General features: G+C 43.6%; 1 protein-coding gene across 4 annotated transcripts in view; it reads left to right on the top strand.

The window, feature by feature from the left end:
* Positions 1–18,624, top strand: part of EFCAB11 (EF-hand calcium binding domain 11) — a 247,618-nt gene that overhangs the window by 164,576 nt on the left and 64,418 nt on the right. Inside the window, exon 7 of one of the 4 annotated variants that reach the window (XR_002644909.2) lies at positions 3–2,210. The exons of 2 other annotated variants lie outside the window; for them this stretch is intronic. Coding sequence is in view for 1 of the 2 variants with exons in the window: in XM_022576308.3 (XP_022432016.1) it covers positions 3–18 (16 nt within the window). In the remaining variant the exon portion in view is untranslated. Of the gene's footprint in view, positions 1–2; positions 18,610–18,624 lie in introns of those variants that run through there. One more of the 4 variants, XM_022576308.3, reaches the window with a different exon arrangement.

The raw sequence follows: 18,624 nt of genomic DNA, 5'->3' as shown, positions 1-18,624 counted from the left end.
AGAGGAAGGGGCACATGAACGTCATAATGCAGCCCTGAGCGGAACAGCCCTGAGGAACACAAGATTAGGGACTGACTGTGGGGTTAGACTGTGACCGTGGGAGCTGGCGGCGAGGTCTCAAGGAGTCTCTGGGTCACATGCCTCTGCGTGTGAAAGTGGGCCTGGAGTTGCTGTAGGTCACAAGGCCGGAAATTGGGAAGGAAACATGGATATGACGACAGTGGTCTCAACCCGGAGTGATTTGCCCCCCAGGAGACATTCAGCAAAGCCTAGAGACAGTTTGGGTTCCCACAACTGCCGTGAGTGTCGCTACCAGCATCTAGCGGGTAGAGGCCAGGGATGCTGCTAAACACCCCACAATGCACAGGACAGCCCCACACAACAAAGAATCATCTGGCTTAAAACAGCATCAGTGCTGAGGCTGAGAAACCTCAAGGTTAAGGTAAAGAAAGGCTGGGACCTGCGAGGCCGGCTGGAGCCCATGTTTGTCTCCCACAGCGTCCAAGCTCCATGCAGGGTGACCCACGGAAGCTGCTGGCGTCCTGTGCTGTGCAGCGACGCTTGCACTTGGCCGAGGACTTGGAAAATCTGAAAGAGGAGGTTGGGCGTTGGCTGAGAGGCTGCAGGCCGCTGCCCCCTGCAACAGGTGAGCAGCAGAAGAGCTGCGGCCCGCGAGCTGCGGCAATGCGGGGTTCCCGGCACCGACCTTCAGAGTGTAACGGCTGCTGCTTCACCGCCACCTTCTGGACCTCATGCTCACTTCTCTCGTGGCCAAGCCCGGCGCGGAGCCACATGGGGAGCGGCACGCTAGGAAATGTGGTTCCCGCTTAGCGCAGTTGCCCTGGTAACACACCTCCGCGGTGGACCACGTGGAGCTCCGCTCACCAGCACTTTTCACTTAGGATGTGGCTTTTCCCCACCTCACAAGCAGCCTCGAATGCGCTTCAAGGAGACTTGGCATTTCAACTGTTTGCATCTGCAAACAGCTGGTGTGCTTTAGACGGAGGGTTGTGCGTTCACATCTGTTCTTTCCTTCAGGAGTAGAGCCGTGGCTGGACACACAGCTGCCTGGATGGACTGCATGTCCCAGAGGCCCCTGCCGGTGTAGCTGTGACATTAAGTACTGACCCCAGGGCTCTGAGGGGGGCAGTTGTGCCAGCCCCCGAGCCGGGCCTTCAGACACTGGCTGTGCACTCCTCCGTGTGCTCTACCCATTTCCAGCTGGAACCCAGAGGTGGGGGCAGTCAGCTTCAACCGCGTAAGGACAAGAGCAGAGCAGCAAGACGGGAGGTTCTGGAGGCTTTGTGGTCCAGAGGACCTTTAAGCATCCTTTTTCTTGAGTCCTGAGTGAGCAGGTGAGTCACTTCGGTTGCAGATGGTAAGAGTCAGCTCAAATCCACTGAAGCAGCTAAACAAGTATATTTGCTCACGTAATTGGGAAGTCTGGGGTAAGGATTTCAGGCATAGCTGGACCTAGGGGTTCAAACGATGTCATTAGGGCTCTCCATCTCTCGGTCGGTCTGGGCTTTCTGCAGAAGTCCAGGGAAGATGGCCTTCAGAAATTCCAGGCTTAAAATCTCCTTATAGTTCATGACCCAGGAGAAGACAGGAGCTTCTCTCTTCCAACATATATTTTTAATTAGGCAGAACAAGTGCTGGATGGTCCTGCTGGGATCACAGGCTCACCCCTGAACTCATTGCTCTGAACCCCAGATGGAGATTGGAATGAATCTGTAAAATCACTACCTGCAACAGTCTACTTGAGAAGTTAACCAACATTACCAGGAGTGAAGACAGTGCCGAAGAGGGGGTAAAGTCAGGAAATACAAGTTGGGGTTCAGAAGATGGAAAATCATGCTCACTGGGGGGAGTTTGGAAAGGCTTCACAGCAGAGGTGGGATTTGAACTGGGCCTTGAAAGACTTAGAGCTTAAAAATGCATAAAGAAGAAAATACTGTACTTTCTTTTCTGACCATTTTCAAAGGCTCAGGCCAGCTCAGTAGCACTATGGGATGGAAAGGACCCTGTTGTTTTTCTCTCCTCTGCCATTGGTTCGGGATGAGAAGTGCTTCCCTCTGAGCACTGAATCCTTCCAGAGGCCGACACACATGGGGAAGAGTCTGGTTGCCAGGACACACATCTCCAGCCCAGGCGCTCTCATGTAAAGCAAGAAGAAACGTCGTGCTTCTCTGTAACCTGAAGAAAGGATGGTGAGTGTAATTGGCAGTTCCCTTAAGCAGTCCAGAAAGCCTTGTTATATAAATAAATGATTCAGATATGAAGTGACTTACCATAGGAAACAGGCATTTCTCCTTTTCATTTTTCGTATTTCTGGAATGCTTTCTTTTACGTTTGCAGTGAAATAGGCTTGTGATTTTACTACACACTTATTATTTCCGAAACTATCTAGTGTTCGGATTTTACAAGTACATTTTTATGCAGTTTCAAATAGCTTAGTGCTTTTCCACTTAATCAGGCAACCAGAGCCTGTGGCTCATTTCTTTAGGACGGGGGTCAGTTATCTGGGATGGAGATGCCCCTTTGGCCAACCGGGGTGCTATTGGCTGGCTTCAGGAGCATGGCAGCTGGCTGGACCTTAAAAGGCAGTGGTTGTGGCAGTGATGATGGTGATGATGATGATAGAACCATTGATCATACAGGTGATGCAGCCAGGATACGAGCACCACGTCCCCTGTTCTAAGGAGACTGCCATACCGTCTTTCCTAGAGAATCGAGGTACCTTTAGTTTGTTTGATGGCTGCAAGAGCATCCAGGGATTTATCATTTCCTAGCTGTTTGATGATGAAATGATTTCTTTAGGTACAAAGCTCTTTTCATTGATTGTACCTTCATGCAGGGAGTGGAGATGTAGCCATATTTGCTTTAAGCTTAGTCCCTCTGGATCAGTTTGTCCTTAGAGCACCTTGGAAGCAGTTCAGAAGCTCAGCGTCTGTTATCTGTCCCCTTAGGGGGTAGGGGCCACAGCACTCCTGTGGGACTTCAATGAGTCCTGACTTCAGGTGGGTGGAGCCACATAACCAGTTTAACTTAACTGGATTGATTTGACTGGTGGGGTGGATCATATTAGTCCTCAGTCATTTGCTCACCCTTTCAATCCCCACCCATTGCCATGTGAGTTGCAGTGTCTCTTATGGTTGGAGCATACTTCTCCACCCCCTTGATATTGAGCTTGGTGCCATGACTTGCTTTGTCATGGGCAAAATGAAATGCGAGCAGGAGAGATTGAGTGACAGGTAAGGGTAGAGGTTATAGCAGACTTCACTCTTACTCTTGATCGTTTGTTCCTCTCTGTCTGCCATTAGAAAGGCATAACCCCAATAGACACTGCTCTTTCAGCCCAGGTTCTCACATGGAATGAGAGTGAGAAATACATATTTGTTGTTTTAAGCCCCTGAAACGTTAGGGTTGTTTGTTACAACAACATAACCAAATGAAAGCTGACTGATACAAATGGTCATTTATTGTCCTACACAGTTCAATGAAAAATAGTCCAACTAGATATATGTGTGTATGTGTATCTATATAGTTGAACTATTTTATATAGTATCGGTAGATACATGGATATAGGCTGAGGTTGTGACAGGTCTAGCCAAGAAAAACTAATTCTAAGAAAACTAATGAACTACAGTCAGATTAAACCAACTATAACAGGAAGCCACTTTTGCATATGAAACTTGTAAGAGCTATAAATATAATTGTATTGGAGAGAGAGCGCCGCAATCAGGCATTCGTGGACATTGTTAACTGGGGTATAAATTAGCATAACAGTGCTGGAGATGCATTCAGACGTAGTACTGGTAATAATAATAGATGACATTTATAGAATGCTTTTATGTGCAAGGCACTACTATTTGAAGTCTTATTAACCTTACTTGAATTAATGAAATTGGTTTACATGTACTAGCTCGCTTAATCCTCATAACAACCTTGTCGGGAGAGGTATTATTATTAAACAATATATTTTAAAAGGCTTAAAAATTTGAGCACAGATGTGTGCTCTTTGACCCACATGTGGGAATTTATCCTAAGGAAGTAATTAAAGATGGGGTATAAAGTTTTAATGTAAGAATGTTGATGGCAGCATGGTTTATAATTATGAAACTAGGAAGCAATATAAATATCCAAAAGATGGGAATCTTTTAAATAAATTGAGCCATTTAAAAGTGATATAAAAATGTAGCGTGGACAAGAAAGGACCTTTATATTAAGTAAATGGTGTAGCTTGTAATGGTGCAGTCCTGTGTTGTCTGGTACAGTCGCCACGAGCCACATAAGCACTTGAGACGTGACTAGTCTGAATTGAGATGTGCTGTAAGTAAAGGCTTAGTATGGAAAAAAAGAATATAGAATATCTCATTAATAATTTTTACATTGATTGCAATGTTGAAATGATAATATTTTGGACATGCTATTCAAATTTATTTCACCTGCCTCTTGGTACATTTTAAATATTTATTTACTTTTATTTTTTAAAAGAACAATTGTATATGTTTAAGGTATACAACATAATGTTTTGATACATATACAGAGTGAAATGATTACTACAGTCAAGCTAATTAACGTTTCCATCTCCTCACAGAATTTCTTTGTGTGATGAAAGAACAAATCTATTCTCTTAACAAATTTCCAGTACACAGTACAACATTATTAACTATAGTCATCATACTGTACATTAGATCTCTAACTTCATTCATCCTACACAACTGCAACTTTGTACCCGCTCACCGACATCTCCCCATTTCTCCCATCTCCCCACCCTTGGTAACTACCGTTGTACTCCCTGCATCTATGTATTCGACTTCCTTTAGATTCTGCATATAAATAAGGTTGTGCAGTATTTTTCTTTTGGGGTCTGGATTATTTCACTTAGCAAAATGTCTTCCAGGTTCATCCATGTTGTTGTAAACGGCAAGGTCTCATTTCTTTAAGGCTGGATAATAGTCCATTGCCTATATATACTACAATTTCTTTACCCATTCATCTGTCAGTGGACATTTGGATCGCTTCCATGTTTTGGCTATCGGGAATGATGCTGCGGTGAATGTGAGAGCACAGATATCTCCTTGAAGTACCAATGATTTCATTTCGTATTATATAAGTTTAGAAGACGGATTGCTGGATCATATGGTAGTTCTATTTTTAACTTTCTGAGGAACCTCCATACTGTTTTCCATAGTGGCTGCATCAATTTCATGCCCACTACCAGGGCACAAGGGTTCCCTTTTCTCTATACCCTCACCAACACTTACGTTTTCTTTTTCATTATAGCTATCCTAACAGGTGTGAGGTGATACCTCATTGTGGTTTTGATTAGCATTTCCCTGATGGTTAACGTTGAGCACATTTTCACGTCCCTGTTGGTCATTTTTATGTCTTCTTTGGAAAAATGTCTATTCAGATCCTTGGTCCATTTTTTAGTCGGGTTGTTTCTTTTGCTATTGAGTTGTCTTTGTACTTTAAAAAACTCTGGATACCAGAAAAACTTAAAATTTCATGTGTGGTTCACATCTATTTTAGGCTTTGCAGTCCACACAGTCCCTGTAACAACTACGCAGCTGCTGTTTAAGGCAAAAGCCTCCAGAGAAAACATGTAAATGGATGGACGTCTTGTGTTCCAATAAAAGTTTATTTATAAAATCAGGCAGCTAACCAGCAGGGGCTTTAATCTGCCGAACCCTGGTCCAGACCCGTGTTCCTTAACCTTGGCCCTCTTGACCTTTGGGGCTAGACAGTCAGTTGCTGTGGGGCTGTCCTGTGCGTTGTAGGATGTGTAGCGGCATCCCTGGCCTCTACCCTAGATGCCAGTAGCACCGCTTGCCTCAGTTTTGACAGTTGAAATGTCTCCAGACGTTGCCAAATGTCCTCTGAGAGGAGGACAAAAATCTCCCTGATGGAGAACCATTGGTCTAGCCTATATGATTTTACTTTCATGGAAACAAAAATTGTATGCATGTCTAGGTGTTCTGGAAGGATACACACCCAAGGTGGTGGGATTACACTTTGCCCCGTCTCTTTGCTTTTCTGTGTTTTCTAAATTAAGCATATGTTACTTATTTAATATGTAAACACACACATACATGCACATGCACACACACACACACACACACACTTGTGTAGAAAAAGAAAGCAAAGATGACAAAGAGAAAATAAGATGACAGAAAGAAATCCACGTGTAGGAAAGAAAGAGCAGGTAGAGGGAGAATGCAGCCTTGTCCCCAAAGGACAAGTTCTCCACCTGGTCAGGCCTTCGAGTACCACCCAAGATGTGACATCCACGCCATGGATGTGTGTGGGCTGATAGACCAATCTCCGAGTTGACGGTTTGGAAAGATGAATCTGCCACATGGAGTAGGCAGGCACTTGCGTGGGGCAGTGTAAGTATTTACCAAAGAGAAACAGACTTGATTTTGATTTACACGTGACACCTCCTCGGATTTAAGGCATCCTGGGACCTCCACAGCTGGAACCTCGAAGGGGAAGGAGAAACAAGGGATTAGACAACATATCAGAACAAAACAGAAAGCTGACTCTGTACAGCTACTTCTCACAAAGGCCCGGGTAGTAGCATTTTAGCAACTAAAAATCAGTGGCAATCTATTGATATTTAAAATTCAGTAATCATAACCACAATCATAGGTAGTATTTACTTCGTGCTTACCATGTGCTAGGCAGTGTGCCAGCAGATCTTCGTGGTTGTCTCATTTAATTTTCCATAAAATTTTTCCAAGCTCTGCGTGGTACCTGCTGTTCTTATGACAGTTTTACAGACGTGGAAACTGAGGGTCAGAGACAGTAAGTTATTGGCGCAAGTCACCCAGCTGGCAAGAGGTGGGACAGAGACTGTGGTGCGTGTTCTCTGAGCTGAGAGGTCCCTCCCCTCTCAAAGCTGGTGATCTAAGCTCCAAGGCTGCACGTTTTCCCTTGGGATTCAAGTTCTCATTTTGAATGAAAAAAATATGGATTCCCTCAGATTTTCGTTTTTACCAGATCAGTCTTTGTGGGGAGGAAAAGATTTTGTTCACCCTCATCATTGGTGGGAAGCTGAGAAGCACGTCAAGTTCAAGTACAATTTGAACAATTTAATGGGGAGGTGGGGGGAGGTGAGACAATGGTCCAGGCAGGAAGTGATACTGAAAGTCCCATCCATGGCCTGGTACTGGGATGTGGGTATATCTTTTCCATCCAAAGAGGACCCTGATGGGATCTAATGGGGGATCTCTTTCATCCAAAGAGGGCCCTGGCCTATGTCTGGAGAGATGGAGGACACGGCAAAGAGAGGGACCAGACTCCTGAGGGAGGGCATTGGCAGTATCTAGACAGGGCACCATCATGGGGGAGGAGTTCAGGTCCACGCCCATCCCATCTCCCCACCCCCACTCCTCCTCCGGTCAGGGTCTCTAGGTACAGGTGTAATAGGAGCAAGAACTGAAGTTAGAGATAGAGTGCTCTTCTCCTCAAGCAAATTCAGAGTCACAACCATCATTACCACGTCATCAACTTGCTCCCCCATTCCAATCCCTTTAAACATCTTCAGCACCTCACTGTCCTCCCTTCCTGTCTCTGATGAAGCTTAGTTCCTGTTCCCATCCCTTGATGTCCTGGATCCCAGCCCCTCCTGCCTCTCCTGAAACTGAATCCCACCCCTCATCCCATCTCCTGCCTAGAAAACAACCCCCTCCCACAATAACCCAATAGCCCCGTAAGAAATTAACCTTCTTGTTTGTTTGTTTATATTTGTTGTTTATTATATTATTGTTTGTTTATGTATGAGAGAAAAGTCGGATTGTAGGCTCGGTTCCTCAGAAAACAGACTTTGAGACAGATATTTATTGGGGAGCACTTGTGGGAACAACACCTGTCAGAGAGTGAAGGAAGGATTGGACAGTAAAAGAAGTTGAAGTTCAAAGCAGTTGCAGAAGAGGCCTCAGCCCATCCCATGGGGAACTCTGAACGTGGGATGGCCCTTCAGAGATGTCTTGAATTGAGGCAAGGGGCTGAGTGCCTTAGTCCTTTGGGCGTCTTGGCAACACATCACAGCATCCACTACAAGTGCACTGAAGGATTTTGGCTGATTGTGGTGAGACTCTTGGGGTGGCTGAGTGACTACCTTCAGATACTTAATCTCTGAGACCCAGAACCTGAATTTTCTTTATGTGTCCATAGATAATTGGCATCTCCATGACAAGGTCACACTAACTAAATTCAGACAAGACTAATGAATACACAGCAAATTGATTTGTTTACAATGAGACCATCCTTTTGCAGTGATCAAAATATTTGTGTTCTTTATCTCTAACACCCCTTTTCCCAGGTTCAAGTTGAAACAGGAAGTAATTGGGCTCCAAGAAATCTCTCTGTAAGAAGAAAAATTGAAGGCATTCAATTATTCTTCTTCCAGAGATGGGATGAGTAAGATGCCAGAAATGTTTGTGACACGATGAAGACAGAATATGTTTCTTTTCTCAACAAGAAAAAAGAGAAGTCTAGGAAAAGAGATACAAGAAAAGCATGATCCAAAAAGAGGCAAACTAAAATGAACCATGATTTTGAGTCATTGATGGAGTGTAATAAAAGAGAATCAGAACAAGCTACTGGGAACACTCTCCCTAAGTCACCCAAGAGTTGTGGCATTGGACCCAAAAAGAAGAAATGTGGTGCCGACACAGTCCTTGGCTCTCCAGGGAACAGCGTCTACCTACTCAAAATAATTTTGTTTTTTAAATTATTTTTGGCTGCATTGAGTCTTTGTTGCTGCGCACGGGCTTTCTCTAGTTGTGGCGAGCGGGGGCTACTCTTCGTTGCGCTGCGTGGGCTTCTCATTGCGGTGGCTTCTCTTTTTGCGGAGCATGGGCTCTAGGCGCGCGGGCTTCAGTAGTTGTGGCACGTGGGCTCAGTAGTTGTGGCTCGCGGGCTCTAGAGCGCAGGCACAGTAGTTGTGGCGCACGGGCTTAGTTGCTCCATGGCACGTGGGATCTTCCCAAACCAGGGCTTGAACCCGTGTCCCCTGCACTGGCAGGCAGATTCTTAACCACTGCGCCACCAGGGAAGCCCTACTCAAAATAATTCAAATGCAGTTTTTTGGTTTTCAACTCAGAATTAACCGGCAGACCAAGCAGAGAGGACTTATGGTTACAGAACAGAATGTAATGCTGTCAATCAGAACAATGGAAATGCATAGATCAAACTGACAGAAGTTGAAATAGGAAAGCGGGGGAGCTGATATCTTCATCTCACACTGTGTGGAGTTAAGAAATACTGTGTCAAGTTCATGGAATGAGAAATAGAACTTTAAATACACTAAAGTATACTTTTATGAAAGTAACCCAAAGAAGAATTAAAAATAATACTGAGACTACCAAACTTTGGAAGGGAGAAGGGGCAGTAAAAGCAGAGTAAGTAAACTCTGATCTTCTGTTATTGATAGGTAAGGTACAGCGTTGATAAATTAGGAAAGAGAGAAGTAGGCATATTATTTACAGTTATGGGGTAACCACCAGACACATAGACAGAAATGGCCCAGTGGTTGGCTTTGGGATATAGTTGTGGATGGAGATGATCTGAGGGGAAAGAATGTTACTGCTGTAGTATCTTTTTATCCTTATATACGCATTCCTTTCAAATTTTGAAAAATACGTGTAATCTTTAAATTACCAGGTAAAGCTTAATTATTAACCAGAAAGACGTTTGGTGGGTATAAACTTGGCCTGATTTGGGGACAGATCTCTTACATTCTGGGAAAGCCAGCAAAATTCCCTTCACCAGCAATGGAGGATTCATCTTTGGTATTCCCCCAATTTCAGGACCTGTCCCTACCAAAAAGACATGGGTCCACACAGATGCATTGTAATTGGCTGGACTCCACTTCCTGTGCATCCCAACAACGCAGATCAACGTGAAAGTCATCTGACCTCTCCCAGAGGAGCCTGTTTCAATCCTCTGTGGCTCAAATAGGGCATAACTGGAACAGTGGTTCCCAACTGTGGCCACACACTAGGCTCTCTTGTGGAGCTTTAAAAATGTATTCTGGCCCAGGCCCCACCTCAGACCAATGAAATCTATGACCCAGGATTTATTATTTTTTTTAAAAAGTCCCCAGGTGTTTCTACTGTGCGGTTAGAGTTGATAATCCTCCACCCGGTCATTCTGTGTGTGGCTCCCCAGAATCATAAAGCACGTTCACCTCAAGGCAGCTCACACTTCTCTCATCATCACAATTCTTTCATTTCTTCTTCTCAACACAGCATTTGAACCTCCTCATAAATCCTCCTTATCTCAAAACTTTCTCCCTTGTTTCTTTGAACCCCACTCTCCCTGATTCTCTTCCTCTGTGCTGAGCCATCTCAGTCTACTTCCTAGGGTCCTCTTCCCTTGCCTTCTTGGGACTCTGCTCTCTGTACTGTTTCCAGTCTCTCAAGGATTTTAACCACCTTCTTGAGCCACCATTATCATCGTGCTCAGGGTGGCTCCCAAATCATCCCCTCCATCCCAGATCTCTCCTCTGAACTTCAGGACTGGATATCTGGTTGCCTACTGGGCATCTCCACTTTGATATCTCACAGGTACTTCAAACAAGACCCGCCCCCATTGGAACTCATCATCCTTTCTCCCATCTCTCTTGCTGTGTTGAATGGCACTGGTTGTCCAACCCATTTCGGTTATACAAACACAAACTCCAGGAATCCTCTAGGCACTTCTGTTTTCCTCCTCTGTACAACATCCAACTCATCTTGTCTTAGTCAGCCCCCTTCTGCTTCATCTCTGTAACTCGGCTTCAGGTCAATCCAACAGCATCTCTTCACTGGATATCTGCAACGATCTCCTACCCAGTCTCCCTGCCTTAATCACGTGCCCTTTCAATGCTCACTTGGGCCAGAGTGATCCTTCCAAAGCACAAATATGACTGTGTCAATCTCCTGCTTAAAACCCTTCAATCGCTTCCTCGTGGCCTTCCAAGTCCAAACTTAGAAAGGTCCTCCAGGCACATAGTAACTCAGTCCTCCCTGCCTCTCCAGTTTCAGCACCTGCCACCACCAACAAATGCCCTGTGCATCTCCCCACGCTGTGCCGGCCCGCCACGCCTCTAATCTGCCAGCCTGCTTCCTTGCTGCTTTCCCCTGCAGTCTCCTGGGCTGGCATGCCCTCCCTGGCTTTCAGCTGTCTCCTCCTCACACTTCAAATTTTTTCTCAGGCCTCACCATCTCCATGCCACCTCCTCTTCCTGGGTGCCTATCCCAGGGCCTGGAAAACAGTAGATGTACTCAAGAAATGTTTACAGAATTACGAACACATAACACTGTGAATTTCAGAGACGAAATAGAATTACTACACGAAGAAAGTGAAAAAGAGAATTATATAACTTATCTCTAATTCTCAAATGCCTTGACTTTAAAGGAGGCTTTTCAGTGTACTCTAAAGAGCCCTGGGGGGGGGTGTCCCGCAGAGCCCCCTCAAAGACCCTCAGTGGGGATCCTCATTTTAAACAAGACTGCTTTATTTTCATCAATTTTATATATTGGTCTTCTGAGAAAGGTCTAGTTGGGTTTTGTTTGTTTTTGGCTGCGTTGGGTCTTCGTTGTGGCACGCGAGCTTCTCTCTAGCTGTGGTGCGTGGGCTCTGTAGTTGTGGCACACGGGCTCTCTAGTTGCGGCACACAGGGTTAGTTGCCCCGCGGCATGTGGGATCTTAGTTCCCCAACCAGGGATCGAACCCGCATCCCCTGCACTGGAAGGCGGACTCTTAACCACTGGACCACCAAGGAAGTCCCGAGAAAGGTCTAGTTTGAACAAAGTTTTTTGTGGCTAAGAAATATCTGAAAACCAATGGTCTAAATTATTCAAATAATTAAGGTGAAGTGTAATTTCTATTTGAATTACTTGTCTCCAAAATTCTCATCAATCTATGTTTCTTTTTTTTAGACAGAATAGCACAGGGATGTTTTCTCTTGGTTTTACTTAGTGTCTTAGTGACATGTTGCCTTTTTTTCTTTTTTTAGCTTTAAAAAGAAATTCTTATTTTGAGTGGGTAATACATGCATATGGTCCAAAAGAAAAAGGCGGGAATTCAGTCAAAAAATCAGCCTCCCCACAAACACGCATCCCCCATCTCCAGAGACAATACTGTAGCTGGCTTCAGCATGTCCTTCCAGAGATTTCCATGCAGGGGTCACTGCTCTGGTGGGCAGGAGGCACATCCCCTTGCCAGGGACAATGGAAGGACAAGCCTTCTAAATGCCACTGATGGTTTAATCATTGCACACTCGGAATGGCCTCGGAGAGACACCTGGTCCCGCTATCCAGTGACTGTCAGGAAGAAGGGCTTGACATCAACCCTTGCAACATCAAAACCATTTTTGGCAGACAACTTCTAGCATTTGCTTGGCTCATATCCAAATACCCATTTAGGTCAGCTTATTTACTTACCTAGGGGCACATTTTCCTCCTAATACATTTTGGAGGAGTTATCAGAAAATTACACTACTTAAAATGAGATGGTCTGTGGGTGCTTTACTGAGATTTTTTTTTAGAGTAAGTGTCTGCTATTTCAGTAGATGGTGTTGGGACAGTTGACTCTCAAAGGGGAAATAATTAGAAAGCCCCACCTATCCCAATCACAGAAATAAAGATGTACTGAAGATCTAAACATGGTGAAAATGCTCTAGAACTATTAGAAGAAAACATAAGAAAAAACCAGAATTGTGAGAAAATAAATTATGAATTTTGGAGAGGAAAGGTTTGTTTGTTTTTTTAGATGACACAGAAAAGACAAAGTATAAATAGAGGTACACCTAATTAGAAAACTATTGCCAAAATAACACCATGGGGGGCTTCCCTGGTGGTGCAGTGGTTGACTGTCCGCCTGCCGATGCAGGGGACATGGGTTCGTGCCCCGGTCCAGGAAGATCCCACTTGCCACGGAGCAGCTAGGCCCGTGAGCCATGGCCGCTGAGTCTGCGCGTCCGGAGCCTGTGCTCCGCAAGGGGAGAGGCCACAACAGTGAGAGGTCCGCGTACCGCAAAATATAAATAAATAAATAATAACACCATGAACAAGATTAAAAGACAAGTGGTAGCCTGGGAGAAGGATTTATAAAACAGCTAGCAGACAGAGGATTATAATCTAAAATGTATATAATTCCCACAAGTCAGGTAGAAAAAGACATACAACCCAAAGTGAAAACATGCAAAGGATATGAGCTGAGAATTTATAGAAGAAGAAATAAGAATGGGCAATGCATGTATGAAAAGATAGTCAACTTCATATATAATTAGGGAAGTGCAATTAAGAAAACACTTTTTTTGTCAATCATATTGGCACAAAATTTTTAAGTCTGAGGATACTAAATGTTGGCTAAGATGTGAGGGAATTAACTGGTCCTCTCATTTACTGTCAGTGGGAGTGTAAATTGACACATGCTTCAGAGAGCAATTTGACAGCATCTTGAAAGTTTGAAAATGTGCCTCCTGTATAACCCAGCAATTTCCTTTCTAGGTATTACTCTAGAGATACTCCTGCACAAGGAGCCATGTTCAAGGATGCATATTTATGCTCTTCCATCTAAATGTCCACCAGTGGGGGAATGGCTAAAACACTGTAGGCTGTGTATTCTGTGCAATAGTTCGCTGCCTGCATTAGTTTGCTCGGGCTGCCGTGACAAAGTACCACAGATCAGGTGGCTTAAACAGAAAGCAGAAATCTATTTTCTCACAATTCTGGAGCCTAGAAGTCTGAGACCCAGGTGTCAGCAGGGTCGGTTTCTTCTGAGGCCTCTCTCCTTGGCTTACAAAGAGCTGTATTTACTCTGTGTTCTCACATGGTCTTCTTTCTGTGTGTCTGTGTCCTGATCTCCTCTTCCATAAGGGCTAATCATATTAGATCAGGGCCCACCCTAATGGCCCCATTTTAACCTAATTATCTCTTTAAAGACCCTATGTCCAAATAGTCACATTCTGAGGCACTGAGGGTTAGGACTTTAACATATGAGTTTTGGGGGCACACAATACATCCCATAAAACAGCCCCCATGAGGAATGGGTGAGATACACATCTAACAGTGCCGCTTCAACTCAGAAAACAATGTGGAGTTGAAAAATAGTTGCAAAATCTATGTTGATTAGCAAAATAGTATGTACCATATGCTACCACTCACCACTATGGGCATGAAACACACACACAGACCTACACAAATAACTTTTGTATATGGATAAACATTTCAGTGTTCTGGAAGGATCGATTCAAATGCACTGGAGGTTGCCTCCATATCAGTTGGTTAAACGTGACTTTAGCTATATGTAGTACTTTATTTCTTTAAAAAATATTGGAAGCGGACATAGAGAGCAAATGTATGGACACCAAGGGGGGAAAAGGGGGTGGGATGAACTGGGAGATAGGGATTGACATATGTACACTAATATGTATAAAATAGATAACTAATGAGAACCTGCTGTATAGCACAGGGAACTGTATTCAATGCTCTGTGGGGACCTAAATGGGAAGGAAATCCAAAAAGGAGGGGATATATATATACATGTAGCTGATTCACTTTGCTGTACAGCACAAACTAACACAACATTGTAAAGCAACTCTATCCCGATTAAAAAAAAATAAAAAATATTGGAAGCAAATATGGTGAGATGTGAATGGTTTCTAATTCTAGGGAGTATAATATGGGAGTTTGGTTGTTATATTCTTTGTAGTTTTTATATATTTAAATTTTTAAAGAGGTTAAAAAAGCAAAAGGGAAGACCAACTCATCCATTCCTAAAGATACTTTACATTTATTTTGGGGTGAAGTCCAACCATAAAGGAGCTGCAAAGCAAGACTTCATTTCACCTCTACCTTCCTAGCAAAGCATTACTCCTTCCCACTGCATTTTGAGGTCATGCAACTACAGGATGCTTTAAGGATCAGCCCTCTGAACTTCCTTCTGAGTTCATTATAAAAATGTGGTCCATGGCCTTGTCTACCACCCCATACTATTTTTCCCTTATGAAGGCTAGTTTATCCTGGAGATATTTTCCTGAAGTGATAAATTCCTTTTAGAGTGAAGAGGGGCATAAATAAATAAAACAAGTATAATATCAATGAAATGCAATAAACATTTCTCTGCTGGTGGATAACAGGCTCATGCTTTTTTTTTGCGGTACGCGGGCCTCTCACTGTTGTGGCCTCTCCCGTTGCGGAGCACAGGCTCCGGACGCGCAGGCTCAGCGGCCATGGCTCACGGGCCCAGCCACTCCACGGCATGTGGGATCTTCCCGGACTGCAGCACAAACCCGTGTCCCCTGCATCGGCAGGTGGACCCTCAATCACTTCGCCACCAGGGAAGCCGGGCTCATGCTTTTAGAAGGAGGAAAGCAACCTTCACGGAACTCCTACCATGTACCAGGAGCTCTGCTAGAAGCCTTAAATAATTGTCACTTGAATTTTTATTCTCATAACCTTGTGAAGCAGGTTATGAGGATCAGCAAGTTTCAGTAACTTATCCAAAGTCACATAGTGAGTGATTAAACCAGACTAAATTCAAACCCTAATAGGATATTTTGATGAAAAAAATATTTGGGAAGCCATAGTATTTTATGACTGTATAGGGAATGGAAGAGGGGAAAGAGACAAGTTCGTGTTAATTTGTTGAAAATCTAGGGGACTTCCCTGGTGGCACAGTGGTTAAGAATCCACCTGCCAATGCAGGGGACCTGGGTTCAAGCTCTGGTCCGGGAAGATCCCACATGCCGCAGAGCAACTGAGCCTGTGAGCCACAACTACTGAACCTACACGCCACAACTACTGAAGCCCGCGTGCCTAGAACCCATGCTCCACAACAAGAGAAGCCACCACAATGAGAAGCCCGCGCACTGCAATGAAGAGTAGCCCCCGCTCACTGCAACTAGAGAAAACCTGCACACAGCAACAAAGCCCCAATGCAGCCAAAAATAAATAAATAAATAAATGTATAAAGAGAAAAAAAAAAAAAGAAAATCTACTTCCACAGCAATAATTTGAGACTTTTCATCCCAGTTTTGAGATGAGGAGACTCAAGCTCAGAGAAGTAAAATAAATTTTGTTTTTGTTGTTGCTCATGATGACAGAACAAACAGGTCTATGAGGTAGGTCTATTAGAATGAGAGAAAACGTTCAGGGTAAGGCTCTTCCATGGAAAATACATTGTATCCTTGGCCCTACTTCTTTTGTCCCATTGTATTGGTCAGCTCAGGCTGCCATAACAAAGTACCATGGCCTGGGGAGGCTTGAACAACAGAAATGTATTTTCTCACAACTCTGGAGACTAGAAGTCTGAAGTCAGGGTGTCGGCAGGATTGGTTTCCTCTGAGGCCTCTCTCCTTGGCTTGTAGATGGCCGCCTTCTCCCTGTGTCTTCACATGGTCATCCCTATGTGTGTGTCTGTGTCCAAATTTCCTCTTCTTATAAGGATACCAGTCATATATTGGATTACAGCCCACCCTGATGACCTCATTTTAGTTAATTACCTCTTTAAAGACCCTGTCTTCAGGTACAGTCCTGTTCTGAGGTACTGGGAGTTAGGACTTCAACATAGGAATTGTGGGGGGATGCAGTTCAGCCCATAACACCCATTACTCAGGATGAGGGTCACTCCACACTCAGCCCATGCTACTGAGGAACAGGTTGTTTGGAAGATACTATGACCTGGAGAGCTGGTAGTCCAAAAAAAAAAAAAAGAAAGAAAAAAAAGAGAGCCCTAAGTCATAGATCTCTAGAGGGATGATTAGGGCAAAAGCTGCCATTTTCGTAATGAATAATTCCTTATGAACTAGTCTCCATTCCATTTGACTCATGTTTCATTTCCTTTAGTTATGCTACTGTTACAGTGTTCAGACAGAGCTAGGAAAAGAGAAACTATTTCTTCACTGCATGAATGAAATCACCTAACACCCAGATAAAGCAACTTGTGTTTCCTGCCCAAATATAATACTGAACTTGAAAAGGACAAGCAAATGTCAGCTTGAATGGGTGATTCTCATTGTTATTATTTACCAAAATGATCTATTTGGGGAGAGAGAATGGTCTTTCTTAAACTAAATGAAGTAACTTATTTCCTTGGAATGTAAATCTTACAGGAAAACTCCTCTACTTTATCAAGTGATTGAGTGACTCTCTGCAAGTAGATGAGCGTCTTTCTCACGAGTGACCTGCATTTGTCTTGAGATCATTCAAGAGGAAAGAAAATCTTGTCCCCACTACCTTATTTTTTAAAAAATCTCCATTTCAGAAGTACCACGTAGCTTGGGACACTGTTTTCCTCATTTGTATTGACTTTCTCTGTTGGCGCACATTGCGTCTCACAGCTTTAATTATCACTTATATACAGATGACATTCAAATTTGCACTTCATTTCCAGCCCTTTCAGATGATGTCACCCTTCGCCTCGCCCCAAATTTGGCTCATATCTTGTCTTGGATGAGCCACAATTTTCTCTGATTGAATATGGATGAGATGGAGGCTTTGCAGTTTAGTTGTAAATAAACTCTAAATGCCCTGGAGTTAATTTACCTCATTGATATCCTGCCCCTCCAGTTAAGAGCAAGAGTGTTCTGTGACTGACTCTGAATTATTCTCCTTCGTTCATCAGAGACGACCCAGCCAAGGGATTAATCTCCACAAAATATCCAAAGATATGTGACGGTTTCCATCACTCCCAATTTTGGCCAGAATTCTGGTTATCGCACAGCTGAAATTCTGCCATGATCTTTGGAAAGGCTTCCGATCAATCCCCTGTTTACGGTCTACTTGGAATATGGCTGCCCTTTGGCCTTGCTCTGTGTACACTATCCCAGGACACATTTTCCTTCAGGCAACTGTGCTAGTTTCTTGTGCACTGAATAAAATGTAATTTTTCAAGATCTTGGCCAGATTCTCTGCCTTCATATAAACTAGCTTTTGAAATGTCTTAAAATTACGGTCTCTCCTTTTCAAGAGTTGCTTGCTGTTTTGTTTCATCATGTGGTTGGAGAGGTACCCTGAGTAGCACCTCGATACTCACAGAACGTGCTGTCTTAAACAAAAATGTGTATTTGAAAACACTAGGAATATTTCATCATAAGCGTTAACCTATGAGAGCCTGACACATAATAAGCAATATGCACTCAACATGTACTTGTTGGAATAAAGACGGAGTAAATGAATTTGTGATCCTTTGACCCATTTGTGGGTTTTGCTGCTGTAGTTATTTATAACATTTTTATCTACCTGTTAGGTTATTATGTAACTGTGCTGTGTAATTATTATTTCAACCAGGACATATTGGAACTCTCCATTAACATAACTGAAGGGTATAAAATAGAATGTTTGGAGTTGTCAATTAGCCGATTTGTCTTGTGTTGCTTTTCTTCATTATTTCAGTGTAGCTAACGGTTCATTCAGCACATTTTAATTAAAAACAAACATATGTGGGTCCGCTAAGAACTCTAGTATCTGGTAGTGCAGTTAGACAAAGATGGCAAATATTTCTAGCAGTGACCATATGATATCGTCCATTCATCTCAGCATAATCCTCCGAATCTAATTATTGGGAGGATGGCAGCCGCACTCAGTTAGGCTCTTCTTTAGTTTTACAGAGCTGTGTTTTTTC

This window comes from Delphinapterus leucas, chromosome 2 (genome assembly GCF_059928025.1).
Source record: "Delphinapterus leucas isolate spDelLeu-1000000601 "Yukka" chromosome 2, BTC_Dleu_Yukka2, whole genome shotgun sequence".
Lineage (NCBI taxonomy): Eukaryota > Metazoa > Chordata > Mammalia > Artiodactyla > Monodontidae > Delphinapterus > Delphinapterus leucas.
Note: the sequence above shows the minus strand (reverse complement) of the source record. Positions and strands in the feature narration are given on the sequence as shown.